Here is a 21,820-nt window from a genome sequence, read left to right as displayed (position 1 = left end):
AATCTGACATACAGTGATTTTATTAACCATAGCAATATTGTCTTTCCATTTAGTTTTGTTAGGGTAAGGTTTTTATATATATAAAAAAACTATTTGTCCTAGGGAGGGGCAACTCGGCGATTTTCCTGACTTCGTGGATTGTTTTAACATACTTAAAAATATCCAAAACTACTGAAAAAATGTTCTAAACAAACTACTGTCTACATAAAAAATAGTTAACATGCATATACAATTATAGAAAGAAATCCTGTGAAATAGTAGTTTTATGAAACAATGTAAATTCACTACAGCTTCGAAATTTAATGAAATGTAAACAAAAGAGAATTATGATCAAATATGTTATTGGATAGGATTAAAACTTGCCACTTTGATACGTAAGATAACACTTAGTTTTGTAATTAAGTATAATTGACGTCGCACCAGTGGCACATCGGAAATGATTAACAATAATTTAGAATTTATTATAAATCTTGGTTTTAACTTTGAATATGTTCTGCTTATTAATCTTAGATAATAATACGAAACATACAAATTGATTGTAAGAAGTCTATATTGTCCTGATATAGGACACCTGTACTTCATACTAAGGAACAAAAATTCGGTATTTCAAACTCCTGAAAAATATTGGTTATATTGTATGCCCTAGGCTCCGCACCCTTCCATAGGGCCGGCCCTGTATATGCGGTCATGGTTTTGTTATTCTCTCAACTCTATGTAAACCCGCTGTGCTTTTATTTGACTCATTTCTATTACTATCCCAGAGGAATTGCGTTATATAAGAATGTGTGCATACTTTTCGTCTTAGTAGTCTTCCGGTAACAGCATTCCAACTCGCTACTTGCCATTGTGATGAGAAAGCAAGGTGAACAAACCCGTCCCTGGGGAAACCCGATCACTTATTTCTGTTCTCCCCTCCCCCTTCCTCGCGTCATTCTTCAGATATCATGCTGCGCTGTGAGAAAGATACCATGAAAATACTCTTTACAAGATAATGCAGGCAACACGTAATTAAGATTTATAAACTAAGGTGCGACCTGAAACAATAGAAAGGCATTCATTGGCCAGTAGAAGAATGCCATTAATTCGTCATTGGAGTAGCGAGGGGTACACATTTATGAGAGTCGTCCAAAATGAGACACTAACATATTTTGGCCCACCAAAAGGAAGTTTACAAATGAAAAAATGTTTCAAATCTTTTCTTTTGTACTTACGTAGGTCCTGGACTATCAGGAAACAAGGTTGTGTGTAAAAAAAATACATTAGGGGAGGCAGGAAAAACATTTTTTTCTGGAAAATATGCAACGTCCCCGTTTTGGACAACCGGTTGGGCAAAATAGGGTACTCATATGAAACAATGTAAATTCCGAGGTGTAATGCAAAAGTTTGTTACTAAACCTTTTTGAAAGAACAAAACTCAAGTTAACCATGAAAAATAACAATAAAAATTATTGAACGAAGTATTTTTGTCATTTTTCTTTTCTAAACTTCTACACTAAGAAATAATCTCGTGTACTTAATTTAAACACTTAATAAACAACATAATATCACAGGTTTGTCTCAGAATTAAAGCATAGGCGTAGTAGGTAAAATATATTTCAATATTGGTCGTTGACGTTCAAAACGGGGACTATCCTCAACGTCCCCTTTTTGGCAGACAGTGACGGACGCTAGAAAACATGGCGTTTCTTCTGCAACGCCCCTAGGCCTCTTCCGAATCGACAGTAGATGTCGCCTAGAGCACCGTTTCATCCGGGGAATCAGCCAACCTCCGTTGTTCGAATTGGCAGCTTACGGGGAGTTTGAGGGTAGAGGTGAAAGGCGCGACAGATGCACGCTTGACCTCGCTGTGGCCCTCCCCTTGGCAGCCATATTCCAGGCATATCTTTGTACAGGCAACGTTTACTGAATAGACGATGTAAAACTCGGTGATTCTTGGACATTTTATCGATAACACTGAATGTAGAAAAATTATATATGAAGAAATCGCATGTTACATTTTTAATATGAGTAGTAAATAGGTGGAAATCATTGTAATGTTTGGTTGGAGTCTGCCTTCTGCTTCCGTACTGTGCGCCTGCGCCCCAGAGCGCGGCGGGTGACGTTCGGGCTGACACCTGGCGGGAAAAGTGACAACCGTACTGCAAGGGGACATAGATTCGGACGACTTCGACGTCACACGAAAGCAACTGAAGAGAACGGAACGGAGCGCTTGTCAATCTGGACACTGCCCTGGACCCTAGTCTTCGACACTGCTAACAACACCGGCTGCGCAGAGCCGTTTACAAAAGTCTAAGCACTTTAACAAAGTGGAAGGCATTGCAAAGTTTACCCATAAATGCTAACTCTTATAAATACAGTCGAAGAACACAAGACTCTACAATAACTCAGGGCTGGGTTTGTAAGTGACTAGGGTTACCAGATCGTTGTAAGGGAAATGTAGGACATGCTGCCCCAAAATGTAGGACACAAAACATTCTCAATAAATAATACACATTTCTATAGAGCACGTTACAAAGTAGTTGAAAAATTACACTTTTCAGGTTTTAAAAAAAAATGAATTTTTAAATGCAAAATTTCAAGACTTGCAATCATACTAATCAATGCACCTCTTACTACATGATTTAAGTGGTACTTCTCTGAGGAGACCATTTTTATCAAAATTTCAGGTTTAGTCAAACTACTATATATATGTTAGAGTGGACAGTCAAACTCTTTGAAATTATAGGGACCAGTAACAGACATTTTACAGACTTTATGAAAAAATAATTTCTCTTGTGAGTGTGTTGTGCTCTATATTAACCCGATGGCAAAAATACACAATTTTCTACAACATAGTTATCTCAGGCGCTAAATAAACAACTCTGACTTACAGTAAAAAAAAGACAACTTATTATTGTCGCCAAATAACATATAGGATATAGGATATATCCTAACCAGAGGAGCAAATCTTAATTTTAAATTTTAAAATCAGTTTATTTCCCTTGCTGACCCACTTGAGACATTTTTTTGTTAATTGGAAGATTAACACCACCTTCCGAACAAATACTTATTAGAGAAAAAGAAAAGTAGGGGAAGAAAGAACCGACCGGGGGCTTCCCGGTATTTGAACCTGGGAACCAAGTCCTCTCCACGGTATTCTCTGGCAGTTTGCTTAAAAATATTTATATTATAAATAATACATTAATTACAATGTAGAAGTTATTTATATTTGCACTTCTTTATGCCGCTCTCTCACCTCTTCCATTAATCGCGACGGTGAGAATGGATGACGAAGTGATTAACGAACGCAGTGAAACACACGCATATGACCATGGTTCGAACTTGGGACTTCTGTCTTTCTAGCGCGTTACGCTGACAATATTGCCACGGAGGTTAAAGTAGGTTATTAAAACGCACCTTTTGCAGGGTTGAAAAAAGTACCACCTTTTAACCATTTGTGGTTTGGCGTATTTTACCTCGCTTTCCCGCTATTTTTGGCTAATTGCGAAGATGGGGATGGGTGATGTATGATCAAATTGATGCAAGACATAGCGTGTGGACCGGAAGACTGTGCAAATTTTAGAACATGCGGAAATTGTCAACCAAAGACTGAGCCCGAGAGCATAGATATGTGCTCGAACCTCAAAGGATTGCGCAAGCAAATCTGTGCGTGTGGACGCGCTTCAGTCTTTTGTCCCCCTGTTGCTCAGTTGCGTTAAAACACAATTAATGGAGTTCGAAAATCTTGCTCTCTTTTTTCCTTGATAAATTCGTTTTTGTACAAAATGAAAAATCTTCGTCAGTGTTCACGCGAGTTTTTAGCGGAGTTCATTGAACTCCCCAAGAGCTTTCCATTTTTGTGGCGAGTAAAATCAAAGAACTAAGTGACCAGGACAAGAAGAATCACGCCTATGATAGCTTAATACAAAAATACAAAGAGATTGACTTTGCAGCGAACAGAGATACAGTAGTAAGGAAAATCAATTCCATGAGGACTGTTTACCGAAAAGAGTTGGCCAAGTGAACGAACCAATCAGTTCATTCTGGCGCGGGGTATGATGATGTCCACAAGCCAATGTTGAAGTATTTTCATTTATTTGGATTTTTGACTGATCAAGAAACTACAAGAGAGTACGAATTGGTTTCTGCCTTTCCGGGCTAATCGCAACGATAAGATTGAATGTTGATTTTATTGAACCGATGAAGTCTCCGACGACGTTGTGGTAACTGTTTTACACTTTAAATTGTAGTTTCAGCCCAGATTAGCATATCTTAGTGCCTGTGTCTGAGAGGTTATCCCATCGTGCTATGAAGCCATAGGTCCCAGGTTCGAATCCCGACCTGGGCATGGGTGTTTGCGAGTGTCCATCAATTTGATCATACATCACCCATCTCCATCTTCGCAATTAGCCAAAAGTAGCGGGAAAGCGAAGTAAAATAAGCCAAACCACAAATGGTACTTTTTTTTCAACCCCGCAGGAAGTGTGTTTTAATAACTTACTTTACCCTATCCCCATGGCAATACTGTCAGAGTAATGTTCTACAAAGCCAGATGTCCCAAGTTCGAACCATGCATCGCGATTAATCCAAGAGGTAAAAGAGCGGCATAAAGTAATGACAATATAAATAACTTGTACATTGTAATTAGTTTATTATTTGTAATAGAAATATTTTTAAGCAAACTGAATTGTAAATACATTTTTCATAAGAGAATCAAGATAGGATATTTATGATAACTTTTTATTTTTAAACATTGTAAAGTATTCTATGGAATTTGGAAAACTAATCGTAGTGAACTCTTGGAATAGTCTGTTAGGTAGTGCTAATATAATGTTATACGTTTACATTACAATGAAGGTTTATTTATTCACATATTTATAAGAGTACATAGGTGACAAGTAAATAACACAGTGTTTCTCACCACGCAATTCACGAAGTAACGTCACATGAGAAAATTGGTGCCTGTACCATCCTGAACGTCTCGTGCTCTTGAGACATTTAATTTGCCTTCTTTGTGGAAGACAAACTGCGAAAACTGACCAGAGTAGCACTTCATCCATTATGGACTGCACGGAACTGAGTAGGAAAAAATGTACAGCAAGACGTAGCGTGTGGACGCACCAGAATTGCAACATCTTGTCCTGTACAGTTTTGAACTGCACAAGCAAGACATACTTGAAGACAGACATAGCGTGTGGAGTGGCCTATGCAGTTGGTGCTGATATAACTTGCCACGTCACAGATTTACACGTAGCAAACCCCATATATTTGCATATTGCTAACTGAGAATATTTAGATTACCCATTTCCTTACTGTTAAAAACTCTAAACTAGAAACACTGCTGATGTAAAGCATTTACCAATTTTCAAACAACAATGAGCAAGGAGGAGCACAGAGCAGATAAGATAACAAGACAATGGAAATAAAAGGACCCCAATCCAGCACTTCCACAATTAGAAATTGGAGTTATCAATTCTCAGCTGACAAAACCAAACGGTGCGTAGAATTAACATACCTTCACACAGAAGATAACCTATCTAGCAATAGGCATATGTCAAAATCTAACTTAAAATGTTTGTTTTGAAGTGCCGAATGTACTCATGATGCTTACAATGATAATTATTCATGGACATTTCCATTTTTATGTTCACTAAAACTGAAGTTGGGGGTTCACTAGCCGAATATTCACTACAACCGAGTTACCATACCCAGAGTAGCAATGTAATAGCTCTTTTCTTTGAAGCTTAGGATTCAATTCACATATTTTCCCCCCTAATGAAAGCATTTATGTGGTAAAATGGGTTGCATGAGTATTGCCAAGCAAATTTTTCATCACCATGTTTATTGCCTTTGTTTTACACTATAAGGGCTTCAACAATTAACAACCTCTGCATCAGCATACGCAAAAATCCATTCCTTAAAAACACGTAGAATGAAAGAGAAAAATTATGAAAATACTTATGGGCACTTTGCTGAGAAATACTTGTGTAGCAATATAAAAGTTGTTAACTGCAAGATCATTGCACTAAGAGTGAAGCAGCTAATGTAAATACTAAATGTTTTTTTGTTTGTTTGTTTTCAGATACATCACAAAAATAAGATGAGGTGGTGCACAACTTTTGCGTTAGTGGCAGTTGCCATCCCCACATGCATGGGACAGTGCTTGACGTCAGATGATGCCAAGAAGAACACCAATCCAAGCGCCCAGCTGGCTCTGTACTCAGGCCAGCAGGCTTTCAGTCTGGACATGCTGAAGACCATAGTTCAGGGTTCGGCAAGCGGAAACATCTTCTTTTCACCCTACAGCACATACTATGCCCTGTTGCTTGCTTACTTCGGTTCTGCAGGATCAACGGAAACCAAGTTGCAGTCTGCACTTCACTTGAACGAGCTCGACAAACTTGGTGCAATGCAAGCGTATAGGCTGGAGAAGTTCTTTCTGCGCATGCGTGCAGTGAACAGTTCCGGCTATGAGCTTATCGTGTCAAACAGGTTGTACTTCCAGAACGACACAAAGCTCCGGGAGTGCATGGAGCATTTGTTCGAGGAAGAAATCCAGAGACTGGATTTTGTTGGTGCCCCTGAAGAGTCCAGAGAGACTATCAATCATTGGGTGGAGCAGCAGACCAAGGATCGCATTAAAGATCTCATCCCACCTGGTAAAATCACACCAAACACCAATCTTGTTTTGGTAAGTTCTGTTCTCAATGTCTTGTTCTAGTGTTATTTTGTACCAAAATATTTTGGAAAAGAAAGTCAACAATTTATGATACATAAGAAATCTAACCAAGCCTCGAACAGTACTTAAATGATCTCCCAGGCAGTGGCAGTTTGTGGTCCGAGTCTATGAGTGTGCATTTCAGCTTTATTTATTCATTACATGTATATTTACACTGATAAGTACTGCATATTTTGGCAATGCAGAAGCACGGTAACAATGTAAGCTGCTGATTGCATCATTCACTCTCACACCGCTCGAATGGATTTCAAAACTCCACAACAGCACCATAGGGTTTTCCTCTTCGCGGTACAGCTTTGAATCAAAACTGCCCTATTCTATTAAAAAACACTCCCTCAGTTTGTAATGATGTTTGGGTTGCTCTTGAATGATCACACAGTCTTGAATGCAATGAGGTTCCAACACTATAGCCAGTTATGAACTGAAATATCAAACATTTGCAGCTGTTTTGTGGCGAACAATGTAGAAACACAAACACATTTCCACAACGACTAAACAATACAACTATATTTACATAGTATAGTTAAATATAATGTACAAGGGTTGGATAAAAAGTAATGGCAACACTGCTGTCCCGTGAAAGGAGTGAGTCACAGCGCCACAAGCATTTCGTGGCTGATAAAGGAATGTCAGACGAGGAAGTATAGTGAGTGGGAGCGATTGTATGTTATTCAGTCAAAAACAGCAGTGCTCTGAAGCAGAGGACGAGAGTGCAAGCACCCTAAGAAGAACAACGTCTCTCAGGCAGACGGTCAACGCAGCCTACTTCTGCACCTTCTTGCAACACAACCTTCGTCTCGCATTAAGAAGGAAGCGACGGCACGGTGTCCCATCATCCTGCTTGACATTGCAAGGTGTCACACTGCGAACAATGTGACGGCGCTCCTGCATAACTGGTAGTGGGAGGTACTGGAACATCCACCGTATTCACCGGTATGAGACCGTGTGATTACGACCGTTTTGTCAAAATGAAGGAACCACTGGGCGGGAAGCACTACAACATGCGCGAAGCCATCATACGTGCTATAGGGCGGTCACTGCGGGACATCAACAGAGATGGACGCGCTGACAGTGTACGATGCCTTCCATATGTGTGACAGAAGGTCGTAGAGATGAGGGGCGATTACTTTGAAGGAATGTAACACGTGCTCCTCTGCCAATACAGTCAAGTACCAATTATACCAGTGTTGCCATTACTTTTTATCCAACCCTTGTATATTTGTGTTATCCACGATTTGCACATATTAGTAGCTTATTATAAAAAGGACTAACTGATTTTTAAAATTTGTGAGATGTTGGAAGTAAATTTAATTACTGTAGTGGCCCCTTTCTACGTTCAGCCCTGTTCCATATAATTTGAAAGAGCTCTTCCACACCCCTACCCACAGTTTCATGGGAGCATATTAATATTAATACCACTATTCTCGAGTCAAGCCAGGAACCAGTGTGCAATCACAGCGCAGAACGGTTATTTTGAAAAAAATTCTGTTTCCCTACTGGCTGCTTTGGGGAGGGTGATTTTTAATGCTGTCGGCTATTGCTAAAGCAGTAGGCCTAATTGATTGTTTGACCTTCAGTTCCTTCATAGGGAAATGAGGCAACACAGGGTCAATGCATGGGATTTAGCATGGTCGCACTGTAGGTTTCTATAAAAGGGTCATAACATACTGTTCATACATATCTTTCCATAAAGTAGCATGACTACATGTGCCTACCGAGAGCACATCATCCGTGTCTTGAGTGGTGGGCACACGTTACTTTACGCTTGGCCAAGATTGGGAGAAAGGTCGAGTGTGCTTCTTTTTGTCCATAACTGTAGCAACGTACCTACAAAACCATCCGGTACTAGATTGTCTTCATTGGTCAATTCCAAACAGGGAAACTTGCTTGTTATAATAATGTAGGAATTTCAGTCCGTAAACAGTGAAAATTAAATCACTCCACAACAGAGTGCTATTGTTTTTAATGATTTCTGATTTTTTAAAAGTTGTCAATAGTTTGTCATAATACCTTTTTTTTATGTTCCAGGTAAATAGTGCATACTTTAAGGGACTCTGGCAGTCCAAATTTCAACCTCAGTCCACCCGAAGGGAGATTTTCTACATCTCACCTACGGAGCAGGCATTTGTTACCATGATGCGTCAAAAGGGACACTTCAATCATTGTAAGTATACTCTGTAATCAAAATTTATGATATTGCTACACAGTGTGTAGGGGAACTCAAAAAATGAAACTAATTTTGTTTTTCTATTCTTAAATATCCAGCCTGAGACCTTTGATTTAATGTGTCATTAATTTTTAAAAATATAATAATAAAAATAACCCATGACATAACAGCCCATGAGGGCCAGAGCCTACCTATGAGCCTCACTCCAACCAGTTGCAGGGTGGCGTGTGGTCAGCACGACGAATCCCCAGTCCTGGTTGTAGGTTTTCTATGGCTGGATTACGTTACTCATTCATAGCTCCCTAATTTTGTCACAGAGGTGGGTGGCCATCGGTCAAATAAACAGGCCAAAATCTCAGAGAAAAGTTGTTACGCTTCCCCCAGGAGACTCGAGCCTGCATGCATCTTGCAAGCTTGCACCTTAGAATGATCTGCCAGAGTGCCTGACTTAACAATTAAATACTAATGCTAATATTTCTCTGAATGTTAGAGACAATGGTTCTTTATTGGCATTGTCTAGCACTCTTACTACTTATACTAACACACTATCCGGTGGAGTATTTGGTTAGCGCAACACATAGTAAAATCACAAGTCTGCTGCAGAGGCGCAACCACGATTTTTTGTCTGGGGGGATAAACATACCAATAATAATAATAATTGTTATTATTATTATTATAAATAATAATATTATTATTGTTTTAAATAATACTGTTATTATTTGGTCTAGGAATTAATTCGTGCCGTTGTTACACACACATTGAAGCTGTAGTTCAAACACAAAATACATAAATACCTTAAGAAAAATATTGTCCATCGCGAGCCACCACTTTCGCCCATCTGTCAGGCAAGTTACGGATTCCATGGCGAAAGAAGTCCTCATCCTTTGAAGCGATCCAGTCAGAGACCCATTTTTCGATATCTTCTGAAGAAGTGAACCGCTGTCCAATCAAATCGTTATTCATGCAATCGAACAAGTAGTAGTCCGAAGGAGCAACGTCTGGTGAATACGGCGTGTGGGGTAAAACTTCCCATCCGACATTTTCTAAATAGGTTTTGACCGGGTTTGCGACATGTGGGCAAGTGTTATCATGTTGAAATATAAGTTTATCATGTCTGTTCTCCCATTCTGGTAGTTTCCTGGCCAGAGCTTGCTTCAAACACATTAATTGTCGTCGATAACGTTCTCCATTAATAGTTTCACCCGGTTGCAGCAGCTCATAGTACACCACACCTTTCATATCCCACCATATGCACAGCATAACCTTTGCACAGTGAATATCTCGTTCGGTTGTGATGGACCTGGTTCACCTGTCTTCACCCAGGCGTTTTTTCGTTTCAGGTTCTCGTAATGGATCCACTTCTCATCGCCAGTAACAATGTGATGCAAAAACCCCTTTCTTTTCTGTCTTTGAAGCAGCAATTCGCAAATGGTTTTCGTCTTTCAATGTCTCTGTCTTTCAATTCATGTGGAACTCAATGTGACATCTTTTGAATCATTCCCATGGCTTTGAGCCATTTGGAAACTGTTGTTTGATCAATGCCTAATGCTTCTGCAAGTTCTTCCTGCGTTTGACACGAATCCTGATCGAGCAATGCTCTCAATTCTTCGTCTTCAAATTTTTTTGGCTGTCCAGGTCGCTCTTGGTCTTCCAGGCCGAAATCACCACTTCTAAACCGTGCAAACCACTTTTGACACGTTCGCTCAGCTAGCGCATGGTCCAGGCGCGGCTCGTGCATTATGTACCCGGGGGTTCACTGAAGTCATGTGACACATATTCAGTTTCCGCAATTAGACTTCTTTCGCCTAACAAAAGGATGGGGGGAGGGCTTAAAAGATTTGTCCAGAATTTTTTCATCTGGGAGTATAAGGTTTTGTAGTAGGGGTGTGCGAATAAATTTAGGGCTGAAACTACAATAATTGTGCCTTTATGAAAAAAGTGGGGTTTTGTTGGAAAATCATGGACGTCGTCAAGTAGGGGCAAGGAATATATTTTTTCCCAGGAGGGGTAAAAAACACTCCTTCAGTCTGAAGTTACTGCAACGCTTTTATAATAATTACCAAAAATTACTGTGACTGAAAGTAAATTATATGCGTGTAATATATAATTTTTGGTTGACATTCAATTTCCATGGGGGGCGGCCCCCTTTTCCCCTTCCGGACGTCCATGCCGACTAATCAGAACTAGTCCTACACTTATCAGAGGGAAATGGCAACTAATGGCATGTGCATACTAGAAATCGAACCTGAGACCCTTTCATTTATACGCGACAGCTTTGTTCAAATTTGGGGCTGGTCGACCAGAACACGCTTTTTTTCAGTGGACAAGGAAGTTTGTTTACGTTAATTATGTGCATTTCTATCGGTCATTTCTTACCTGCCCGGACAGCAACGCCTGCACTGCATCAAATGACATAACCTAGGCAAAGTCCATCCCTCGCTTCACTCGCAGCATCATTTAATACTTTCCAACAAGTATCCAAGCACTTCAAAAACTAACAAACTTGAGACGATTGACACCGAGCGACAGCGAGTCACGTCTTCGCGCCATTCTTTCTCTTTCGCGAACCCGAAGTGTTTCCACCTTTAAGGAAAAACCTCTGAATGCATGCACAAGGTATTTTGGTAATGTATCTCCTTTATTTTAATTCATCGCATCTAATTCCAGCTTTTATTTGTTTTCACTCATCCATCTCTGCCACAATCTTGCATTTATTCCAAGAATTTCGGTGCAAAAATGATACAACAGAAGATTGAATATGTAATGCGTGCGCTTCAAACTTGAACCGCACACAGCAACACTGGAAGGGAGGAAGCAGCGAGAACGGAGCCTTGTCCCACGGCTTCTGCGAGAGAACGAACTGCGCATGACCCTTGGGTGGAGACATAGGTTCTGCAATCTCATCTTCCATGTATTTTGTCCTATACCCTCCTCGCGCTTCTGCTCCCGCACGAAGCTTTCACAATGGCACGAGCTGTCCTGTGGGGATTCAACTGATGGTCTGTATCAGGGAGGCCGATTCGCGGTTTCTTCTTTTCAGCAAAAGAGTTCGCTGTGTTACGGACACAAATACATGACTTATTGTGTAGAAATTTTAGCGAAATAATGTGAAAATGTAAAGACATTGTTTATTGTTCATTCTCGAGGTGATTATCGTATATTACTGGGGGTTCACTGATCCTGTGCGCTATAGGGCCAACCATGCCTGGCATGGTCACCATACACTTCCACCAAAATACGATGACTTTCGGTAGCACTTTTCTGCATGTTAAAGTAATGAAGCAGAACACCCTGCAAAAACACTTTATCTGGCATGAACTGCACCATGTTCAGTTGACTACAAAATGCTGTTGTTGACGCGTCAATCAACTGCCCTATACTACGAACGATGCACGCTGACAGGAGTTTTCAACGCATGTGTGGCTACACGGAACTGTGAGACGATACGCTCATTACGCCATCTCTTGTCCAGGCGCACAAATTAATTCCTAGACCAAATATTATATTATTATTATTGATTTGCTTTATTTTACTTCACTTATTGTGCCATTTTTGGCAAATTTGGGGATGAGTGATGATATGATTAAACATCCATGCCCAAGCTGGCATTCGAACTCGGGATCAACATCATTATTATTAGTAGTAGTAGTATGAAGATGTTATTACCCTTGTAACTTATGCAGAAAGAGGGTAGAAGTTGGTGCTATATCATTTGTGTTTGAACAAACTATTTGAATGATTTTTTCAACACGTTCAATTTCACATTAGTAATGGAAAACAAGCACACAAACTATTTTTGAAACACAGAAAATGCTTGATAAATGCATTCCAAATATAATTCTTTTTTACATTAACATGTATAACTTTCATGCACGATATATGTTTCACATATATGCAACATGGAGCGATGTGGACACTAAATTGTGTGCGTATTCAAAGTTTCATTGGTACATAACATGTATTATTTAAATACATTACACAATGAATTCATCTATCTCACAATATACCAACAGCAAAAATTACATAAATTGCCTCTCAAATGTGCAGGCTCCCTTTCTTTAAAACAATTGTTCATGGTTTTAAAACAAAATCAATTAAGACCAAGTTTTATTTCTCTGTATGGTAATTTACAATGCATTACAGAGAACAATGCTATATTGCACAATTTTTTTTTGCAGACTGAAATCAATATTGATTTAATAGGGTGCAAATAATTTCACGGGACGCCAATGAATTCTCTCTTGTACAACTTTTGTGCCTCCCCGATGGTGTAATGGTAACATCGTCACCTTGTGATCAAGGGGTATCGGGTCTGATACCCGGTGGAGGCACATCACACAGTGGTTCGGATCCCACTTTAAACTGTAGGTCCAGTCCTGATTAGCCTTTCTGTGCGTAAAGTGAACTTAAAACCACAAATTTTACAGATTATTTACATTCAGATCATTCGGAGCCCAGCAACGAGTCTGAACTTGATAAGACGAAGAAAAGCAGGCACTGCAAGCGAAGCGAGCAAGAAAATTTGACGAAAAGTATTTTTATTTGCATAAAATTTGAAGTTGTGGGTGGTGATTGCCCCCTGCAGGTACATTTGGCCGTCAATGTTTGCCCCCCTAGAACTTATTTCCGACCAAGGTTGGGGGAGGGGGAGCCAATGCTTCCCTGTGGTTGCGCCACTGTCGGTAACCTTATTACAAGTTGATGATGTTGCCATTATGCCATAGGGGAAGCCCTTCTAGTGGTATCTGAATGATTTAGTGAAATGTTACCTCCACTGGGATTGAACCTGGGACTCCTTGATATGAAGGCAGGAATTATATTGTTAGACCATGGGGGCTGGGAGGCCAATTTTAATACTTCCAATGTTTTAACATTTAGGAATTTGGTATTTTGTGTACTCTTTCATTCTTTTACTACGTATTTCTCCCTCTCGAATATTTGCAGTGATAAGGATAGGAAGCCTTGTGTTGCTGCAGCCATAAACTTTTGGGTTTAAGAATGCTGGATAATTAGTTACTTAAGAATAGATATAACGATGAAACCAATGAGAGAACATCTCTAATTCTTATGCAGTTGTCGGTACTCCAATGAGCAACTAACAAACAGAAAGGAAACATAACGCTTCTTTAGATTTAGAACGTCACCTACTTATAAAAAAATTTTGTCACACCTGCTAGACCTATTCCGAAATATAGTGATACGATTTACAGAGGCTGCTAACAAGAATCAAAGAACAATATCACATCCACTGAATACGTCCATCTTCCAGGCAGGCAGATGATTTCATAGCAAGTTTGGCGACTCCTGATTGGCAAATTACTTAGTATCGAAAGACCAGTGGTCCATTGATTTCAGAACGTATTGTAATAAAGTAATTATTTGCGATCTAACCGAACTAGGAAATGTACTTGAATATTGTACTTGCCCCAATGGAAGTTTCATAATGGAAAAATGTAAATTTAACTTTTTAAGTTTTTGGTTCAAATGCATCTACCTTACTACTAAAATTATGGGGGGCTACCGGGGTGACTGAGACCTGGTTTGGGGGGCTTGATCCACCCCTGTAATGCTCTCCCTGATTGTCTCTTGAGCAAGGATGAAATGTAATAATGATGCCTTTGCAATGATGTAGATTTTCTCATTTTATGAAATCTCTCGAGAGATTGGAATCAACCCTAAGCTTGCACATTTATAAACCTAGGCTTGTTTGATATTACTTATTAGCACCGACATTCAAAGAAGTACAATATTACTTCAAGCACATTTAAGAAAAACTTAAAATATTTTCTGTACTTACCTACATCAAAAACCCAAGGAAATTGGCATCGTTCATTTCAAGTTACAAAAGACAGAAAGCTTGTTATTGTTAATAACTGAAATTAAGTTCGGTCAGTTAGTATTTGAACAGTACAACCAAAGTAAAAACTGCATTAATCGAAAAAATTGAGTATAAAATACTGCAATTAGGTGATGTTTTCATATTCTACAATTTAATGCCAAGAACAAATGATTCAACACTTTTCAAAATTCCAAAAATAAGGTGTTATGTGAGAGGTGACAGAGCATAAATATAACAACTAAACTTTTCCCCATAAAGCTTTTTTTTTTAACGAGGTTTGTAAAAGTCAATAAAAGAATAGAATAACTATGCATTTCAGTACACTTAACTGAATGAAATGCAGTGACGTGCGGTGACGTCGACACTTGAGGTAGCAGTCAGTGGTGTGCTCAAGAGGGGGGTCACACCCCTCCCCCCTTTAGGGCCCAGTATTCCTTAAAAAAGAATGTCAATAACAGGAAAAGATTGCTAAATGATGAATGAGTTCTAAAAAAAAGTACACGTAACCCCCTCCCTCATTCGAAAATAATACACTATTTGATTTGATTACTAAGCCAGAGATCCTGGGTTAGAATCTCGGCTTGGCCATGGGTATTCTTTGTGTGTGTCCCTTCATCAATTTTATTGTATCATCTTCGCGATTAGCCAGAAGTGGCGGAAAAATGAAGTAAAATAAACCAAATCGAGCAATCAATCAATGATTTGATTTCATTTTTGTTACTTAGCGTCGCTTTTTTGTTACATTTGGTTAATTGCGAAGATGATACGATAAAATTAATGAAGGTACAAACACAAAGAACACCCATGCCCAGGATGGAGTTCGAACCCGGAACTCCTGGTGTCGTAGCACGCTGTGATAACCACTCCCGCACAGTTGGTTGATTTGATGTTTTAATTCCACTTTATGCACAGAAACAAAACAGGAAACAAAACACACTCTTTTGTGGTTTCTTCAATAATATTAATTTGGCTTTTTGAGTTGTGAGATACATTTTTCATTCCAAATTATTTCATTATTCACTGCAGAGTACAACACATAGGACAAGAATGCGCACTCATCACGGGTTCGAATCCTGCCTGGATGGCCTAGATTGTTCATATGAGGTCCCTTCATCAATTTCATCATATCATCACTAATCCTCATTTTCACAATAACCAAATGTGGCAGAAAAGCGAAGTAAAATATACCAAACCAACAACAATATGAACATGCGTTCTCTTGCCCAAATAAATACATCCGTATTTATGACTGTTAGTGGCCAAGAGTAGTATATTTAAATAAAACACTACTAAAATGAGAGTGCGAGAGAGCCCGAGCACATATTTGTAATTTAATCATTATATATTCCATACTTGAAAAAAAAAAGAAAGAAAGAAAGCATAACATTATTGTCTGCACATAACACGTTCCCATTTCATAAATAATAAAATTACATCCCATATTATACATACATATTGTACAACGTGTAAAATGTTGTGTAAATATAGAGAACTGCAGAAAATTTTACCCTGAGTTCTTTAGAGGATTTACAAAAAAATCTATGAGAAACCAATCAATCCCCTATCTGTCCTATAGGAGATAGACTGGAGGACCTGAAAGCCTGGGCTTTCAACCATTGCAGCGGGGGGCAAGGGGGCAAGGGAGTTAGAGGTAGAAATCTTCCTTTTCGTTCGGGCGGCCATTTCTACCTGGACACTGGTCAGGCGGAAGAAGAGCGAGCTAGGGTATCCAGGCAGCTTTACCCGCGGAGAACACCGATGGACGAGAAGAGCGTGGAAAAAAAGGTGTTGCACATGAGCTGTGGTGGTTTTAACAATACAATAAATATTGTGATTTGAATATAATTAGAGATGTGAGATTGATTGATCTATCTCTGCTAGACTAGCTACTCCTCAGTGCACGTCACTGATGAAATGTAAAAAATAAGGAAAAATACAGTTGTGGTGGATATTGTCTCATCCGGTGGATCAACCAGAAGTCTCTCCCCAAAGATAAAATAATAATGAGCATTATTATTATTATTATTTGTACTATTAAAGTTTTACCAAAAGCCTAACCACCTCTACAAAAATTTCTCATGGCACCCAAGCCACCAATTACTTCAAATTAGAAAGAAAAGCTTATTCTTTTGATAGTCCGGAACAAAGTTATGTTAATTAATATTATCACAGCAGAATAACCAAAGGTTAAAAAATATGGTTGCTAAAAAGATTATATGACAAATAAATAAACGGCTCCTGGAATTTGTTAAATTTAAAAAATGGTTGGAGGCCAAGCAATAAGTAAAATATTTCCCTAAGTTTTAAAATTTTTCTTGAATTCTGTGCACGGAAGTTAACGACAAATTAGATTAACTATGAATTTCACCATTTTAATTATCTAAATTATTGTGGACAAAATTAAAATCTACAGTTGATAGATATTCATTCATCTGGTGTACTGAGGAGAATCTCCCAATGTTAAAATAATTTGTCAAAATAATAATTTATTCTTAATGTTTCTACCATTCATTTTGTATCAATGGCCTTATCACTAGCATATGAGTGGGATACACATATTCTGTGATAACCATTTTTAATCATCGTTTTGAAAGTAGTTCAAAGACAAAAATGGTAATGAGGGGTCATTTTAACCATGCCCATCGTACAATTTCTGCCCAATAAGGCAGACGATGGGCATAGTCTGTAATTCATTGTAAAATTATAATGTGAATGAATGATGGGACATAATCGCCCACATGTGTTGTAACCACCTCTTTTAAATATCAACTGCTAGATGTCACCTTTTCTTTGTTCCTGAATTTTACTTGTACTCATGTTGAATTAAGTTGAACTTTTGTTTATACTCTTGAGAATAACACTGAATAATTTATTTATTTGCACATTGTGAAAATTTCTTATGATGATTCCACTTCGGATTTCACAGTTTGTGATGATTTCAATTCTTTTTGAAAATTTTTAGGTTATTTCATAAATTAATGTTTATAGTAACTTTTATGCAATGTTATAATCTTTTGTAAACTTTCAAAAAAAAATTACAGAAAAAATCATAAATGTGAGAAAGTTTTTATGAAGTGTAACACATTAAATATATTTGGAAAGAGGAAGTGTTGTAGATTTTAGAAAAAAAATGTCTCTAACGTATTTTCTATGATTTTTTTAAAAACAACAAAAAAAATATTTCTCCCGGGAATAACTTGATATTCAAAGTCTTGTCTGTAAAGGGTTAAGGAAGGTTTGGTTGGTTTGGTTTTTCACCTAGTTCTTTATTGTTTTCATTTGAAAATTTTGACTTGATTGTCTCAAAATTTCGGAAAGGGCGGTAACCTCATCATGCATGCATGACCACCACTATGGAAATTTCTGCTGATGCTAATACAGCAACATTTGTATCAAGTTTAAAATTAGAACATCTCTTTAAAATATTTGCATTATATTCCAGTGGTGTCAGAGACTCTGGGTGCCCATGTTTTGGAGCTTCCCTACAAAGGAGAAGATGTTAGCATGATAGTCCTGCTCCCTCCGTTTGTCAAGAAGGATGGAATTGAAGCCGTGATCGAGAATCTCACTCCAGAGAACCTGCAGGAAGCTATGGACTCAATGATCACACGACCCGTTGAAGTTTCTTTCCCCAAGTTCGGAACTGAGCAGACGGTGGAATTGGTGCCGGTTAGTATTTCTAATTTTTCTTAATTTATTTATATGTTGTTTCTTAAGCTAATCACGATGGCGGAGACAAGAGAGGATTGGATGAGGAATTAGTGAAGGGCAGTGGCATACCCAAAGGGGGGGGAGGGGTTGGTGGGGGTTGTAACACGGAACTTTCCAGGGTGAAATTGCTAGTCTGCCACTCAATATGTTCTGCCACACAGGCTGGTCAGGCCTGGATGTATACATGTGGAGGCCAGTGCTCGAAGTGAGGCAGAGGGTATCCTCCATCCAGCAAAATTTTGCAAAGCATCATCCCAGGTGTCTCACTGTTGACATGTTAAGTCATAGGAGAATCCTTTCACTCAGCTACAAGACTCTACCAAACATATCCGCAGCTAGTAATTTCCACTTCAAGCACTGATGAAGGCCTAGAATAACATCATGAGCCCCCCCCCCCATCCTTTCCCTACACACACGATTTTCAGTTATAACTTTTAGGTCATGTGAGACAGTTATATATTTTTGTATTTTTACCATATTTCAAGTCTCCCCCTCTATTCATTTTGTGGTCATTTTCAAATCAATTTTGTCCCAGTGTAAGTCTCTTTCCAGATAAAGACCTGGGACTGTTATCCCCCCCAAAATATGAAGGCATTGTGGTAGTGCTACATTCCCCTCTTAATTTGGCAGGTATGCTACAGTGCATCATATATTGTGTAGTGAGGCATGAGTATCGGGCCTCTTTAGAGAATGTCCTCCTTGCATATTGACTCGTGGCATAACAGGGGAGGTGGAAGATTATCCGACCAGTCATGAGGTGACGTGTGGTCAGCACAACAAACCCCCCCCCCCCCCCATCATCGTTGTAGGTTTCCATGGCCAGATTATGATACTCATTCGTAGCTCCCCAATTTCCTCACAATGGTGGGTGGCCCCTGGTCCCATACACAGGCTGAAATCTCAGGAGAAGAGTTGTTATGCTACCCCAAGGAGACTCGAACCTGCGCGTCCCATAGCCGGTGTCCAAAGCATGACACCTTATACCACACGGTCATGGTGTGGGACAATAATAATGATCATTATTAACAGTGAAGTTTAGTGTCAATCTCTATGAAATAAAAAAAATTACATGTTGACAGTGTTTTAAAATATTTGCAACAGATACTATTAGATACAACTTTTTCTATTCCACAATCAGGGGCGCAGACTTGTCAAAATTATTGAGGGTGGGGGGGGGGCTCTGATCACTGAAAAAAATTAATGAATGACTCCCTCCCTCCCTTTTTAAAGTTTTGGCCTCAGTGTTCGGAATCTCATAAAAGCCCATGAATTCCTCAAAAATATTAAAATTTTTATTTACAGTTTGAATGCAAAATGTCAATTGTTCACGAATGGATATGTCACAAGTTTCGTCAACCATAATAGCAAAATATTCCCGACTTTTAATATCTGCTACCATGGAGTGCAAAAACAGATCTCTCTAATATACAGGGTGGTGCAAAATTCCGTTTACAACGCTTGGGAGGTGAATCGCCAAGTAGAAACAAGGAAAAAATGCCATGTGAAAAAATGTCGAAATCGGCACCGTTTGCGAGTGACAGGCGTGCGAAAATCGCCTCACACCATGTGTAAAGTACAATAACTCAAGAAGGAAGAAATATATCAATGTCGGATTAAAATAATACAAATAAAGTCGTGCCTGACAAATACAATGGTGCAGCAATTGAGGCCCAGTGTAAATTGCGCAAGGGGACTCTCAAAGAAAGTGGGGAATCCCCTGATGGAAAATATAGGAAATTTACTACTATTTTCAACATAATGTTGAGATCGGAATGTAGGCAGTAAAAAATGACGACGTATGTCCACATGTCCCACTACTGCTGGGACACCGTCCCACACCCGGGAAAAAAGAAAATAACTGAAAATCTCCTGTTGTACACGGTTCACACTGCGGTACGAAAAGAAAAGAAACCAAGTTGTCGCATGTCCCACTACTGCTGGGACACCATCCCAAATGGAAAAAAATACCGGAAAATCATAAAAAAAAATGTTTTCAATCCCTTAATGTTGACACACTACTTTGCAGTACGAAAAACAAAAGTTAAACAATGGCTACATGACATCAGGCTGTACATACTACAAGAGAGCTCCCTAAAGAATGTTCGTAATCCTCGAAGGAATGAAGACGGAGAATGGCGAGAAAACGCACACAATGGCATGTAACATTTCCAGGCACAGCACATCTTGAAGGGATTCCATTGAGAAGCGCACAACCTCCGCACATACAGATCGATGGTATGAAGTACAGCGATCTTCAGCATCTTCGCTCGCACCTTTCACTAAAGGACACTATGCGGTGCTGATAGGGGCTCACAATCACCGGTATACTCAGAGACGTTGTTGAAAATGTCCGCCATTGACTTCAAGACAAAGATGGCATCGGCGAAGCACTGATTGTCTGGTACGCGCAAATACCTATGGCATGTCACCAATTGTCCCAGTAGCGGCACTAACACGAGCAACGAGGTCCTGAGCACTTTCCACAAGGGTTTCATTCACGAGCCTTTTCATTTCTCCCCATACAAAGAAATCCAGTGGTGTGAGGTCGGGGGAACCAGGTGGCCACGGTAAAGGTCCACCCCTGCCAAGTCAACGATCGCCGAAATATCGTTGAGTAAGGCCCTGGCTCCCCGGTCGAAATGTGCGGGGTCGCCGTCGTGTTGAAACCAGATACGTTGTCTACCTGCCAGTGGCACGTTTTCCAAAAGTTCGGGTAATACGTCATGTAGAAACACCCGATAATTCCCACCACACAAAGTAGAGGGCAAAATTGAACGGGCCTATCAAGTGGTCACCTACTACGCCACGCCACACATTCACTGCGAACCTATGTTGATGATGGCGCACAATGATTGCATGCGGATTGTCCATATCCCAGACGTGGCTGTTGTGGCTATTGAACATGCCGTCCCTGGTGAACATTGCCTCATCGGTCCACAAAACTATTGTTGGGAAATCTGGAATGGCAAGAGGTTTGTTGCAAGTACCATTGGGAGAAATTCCATGCGTAGGGGAAAGTCCATTGGGCAGTATGTGGTGCACCTTATGAAATTTATATGGGTGCAATCCCTCCTCCTGAAGAACGCGGAACACATTGCTATGGTCGGTTTGTCGCGTACGAGCAATGACACGTGTGCTGGTGCCAGGACGGTCTCGTATCGCGCCCGCAACACGTCCTCTTCAAATTGCACAGTGCGCACAGTGCGGGGTCTTCCACAATCCCACCTACGGGGTAGTAGAGATCCAGTTTCACGCAGTCGAGCATCAAGTCTTTGAAAGAGTGCATGTGTTGATAACCGCCTATTGGTTCGTGAAACGAACGCCGTGCTTCACGGCTGTTTTGGTTTGTCTCTCCATAAATGAGATGCATATCAGCAAGCTCGTG

At 39.6% G+C, this 21,820-nt stretch overlaps 1 protein-coding gene across 2 annotated transcripts in view; it reads left to right on the top strand.

The window, feature by feature from the left end:
* LOC145993950 (serine protease inhibitor 88Ea-like) overlaps positions 1-21,820 on the top strand; it is a 65,949-nt gene that overhangs the window by 18,213 nt on the left and 25,916 nt on the right. For both annotated transcript variants that reach the window (XM_083129923.1, XM_083129924.1), the window contains exons 2-4: positions 6,062-6,670; positions 8,747-8,882; positions 18,167-18,393. In XM_083129923.1, the coding sequence (XP_082986049.1) occupies positions 6,080-6,670; positions 8,747-8,882; positions 18,167-18,393 (954 nt within the window). In that variant the 5' untranslated portion in view covers positions 6,062-6,079. The remainder of the gene's footprint in view (positions 1-6,061; positions 6,671-8,746; positions 8,883-18,166; positions 18,394-21,820) is intronic.

Source organism: Lepisma saccharinum, chromosome 10 (genome assembly GCF_977018435.1).
Source record: "Lepisma saccharinum chromosome 10, izLepSacc3.1, whole genome shotgun sequence".
In the NCBI taxonomy this organism is placed as follows: Eukaryota; Metazoa; Arthropoda; class Insecta; order Zygentoma; family Lepismatidae; genus Lepisma; species Lepisma saccharinum.
This window is presented reverse-complemented; position numbering and strand designations above follow the sequence as displayed.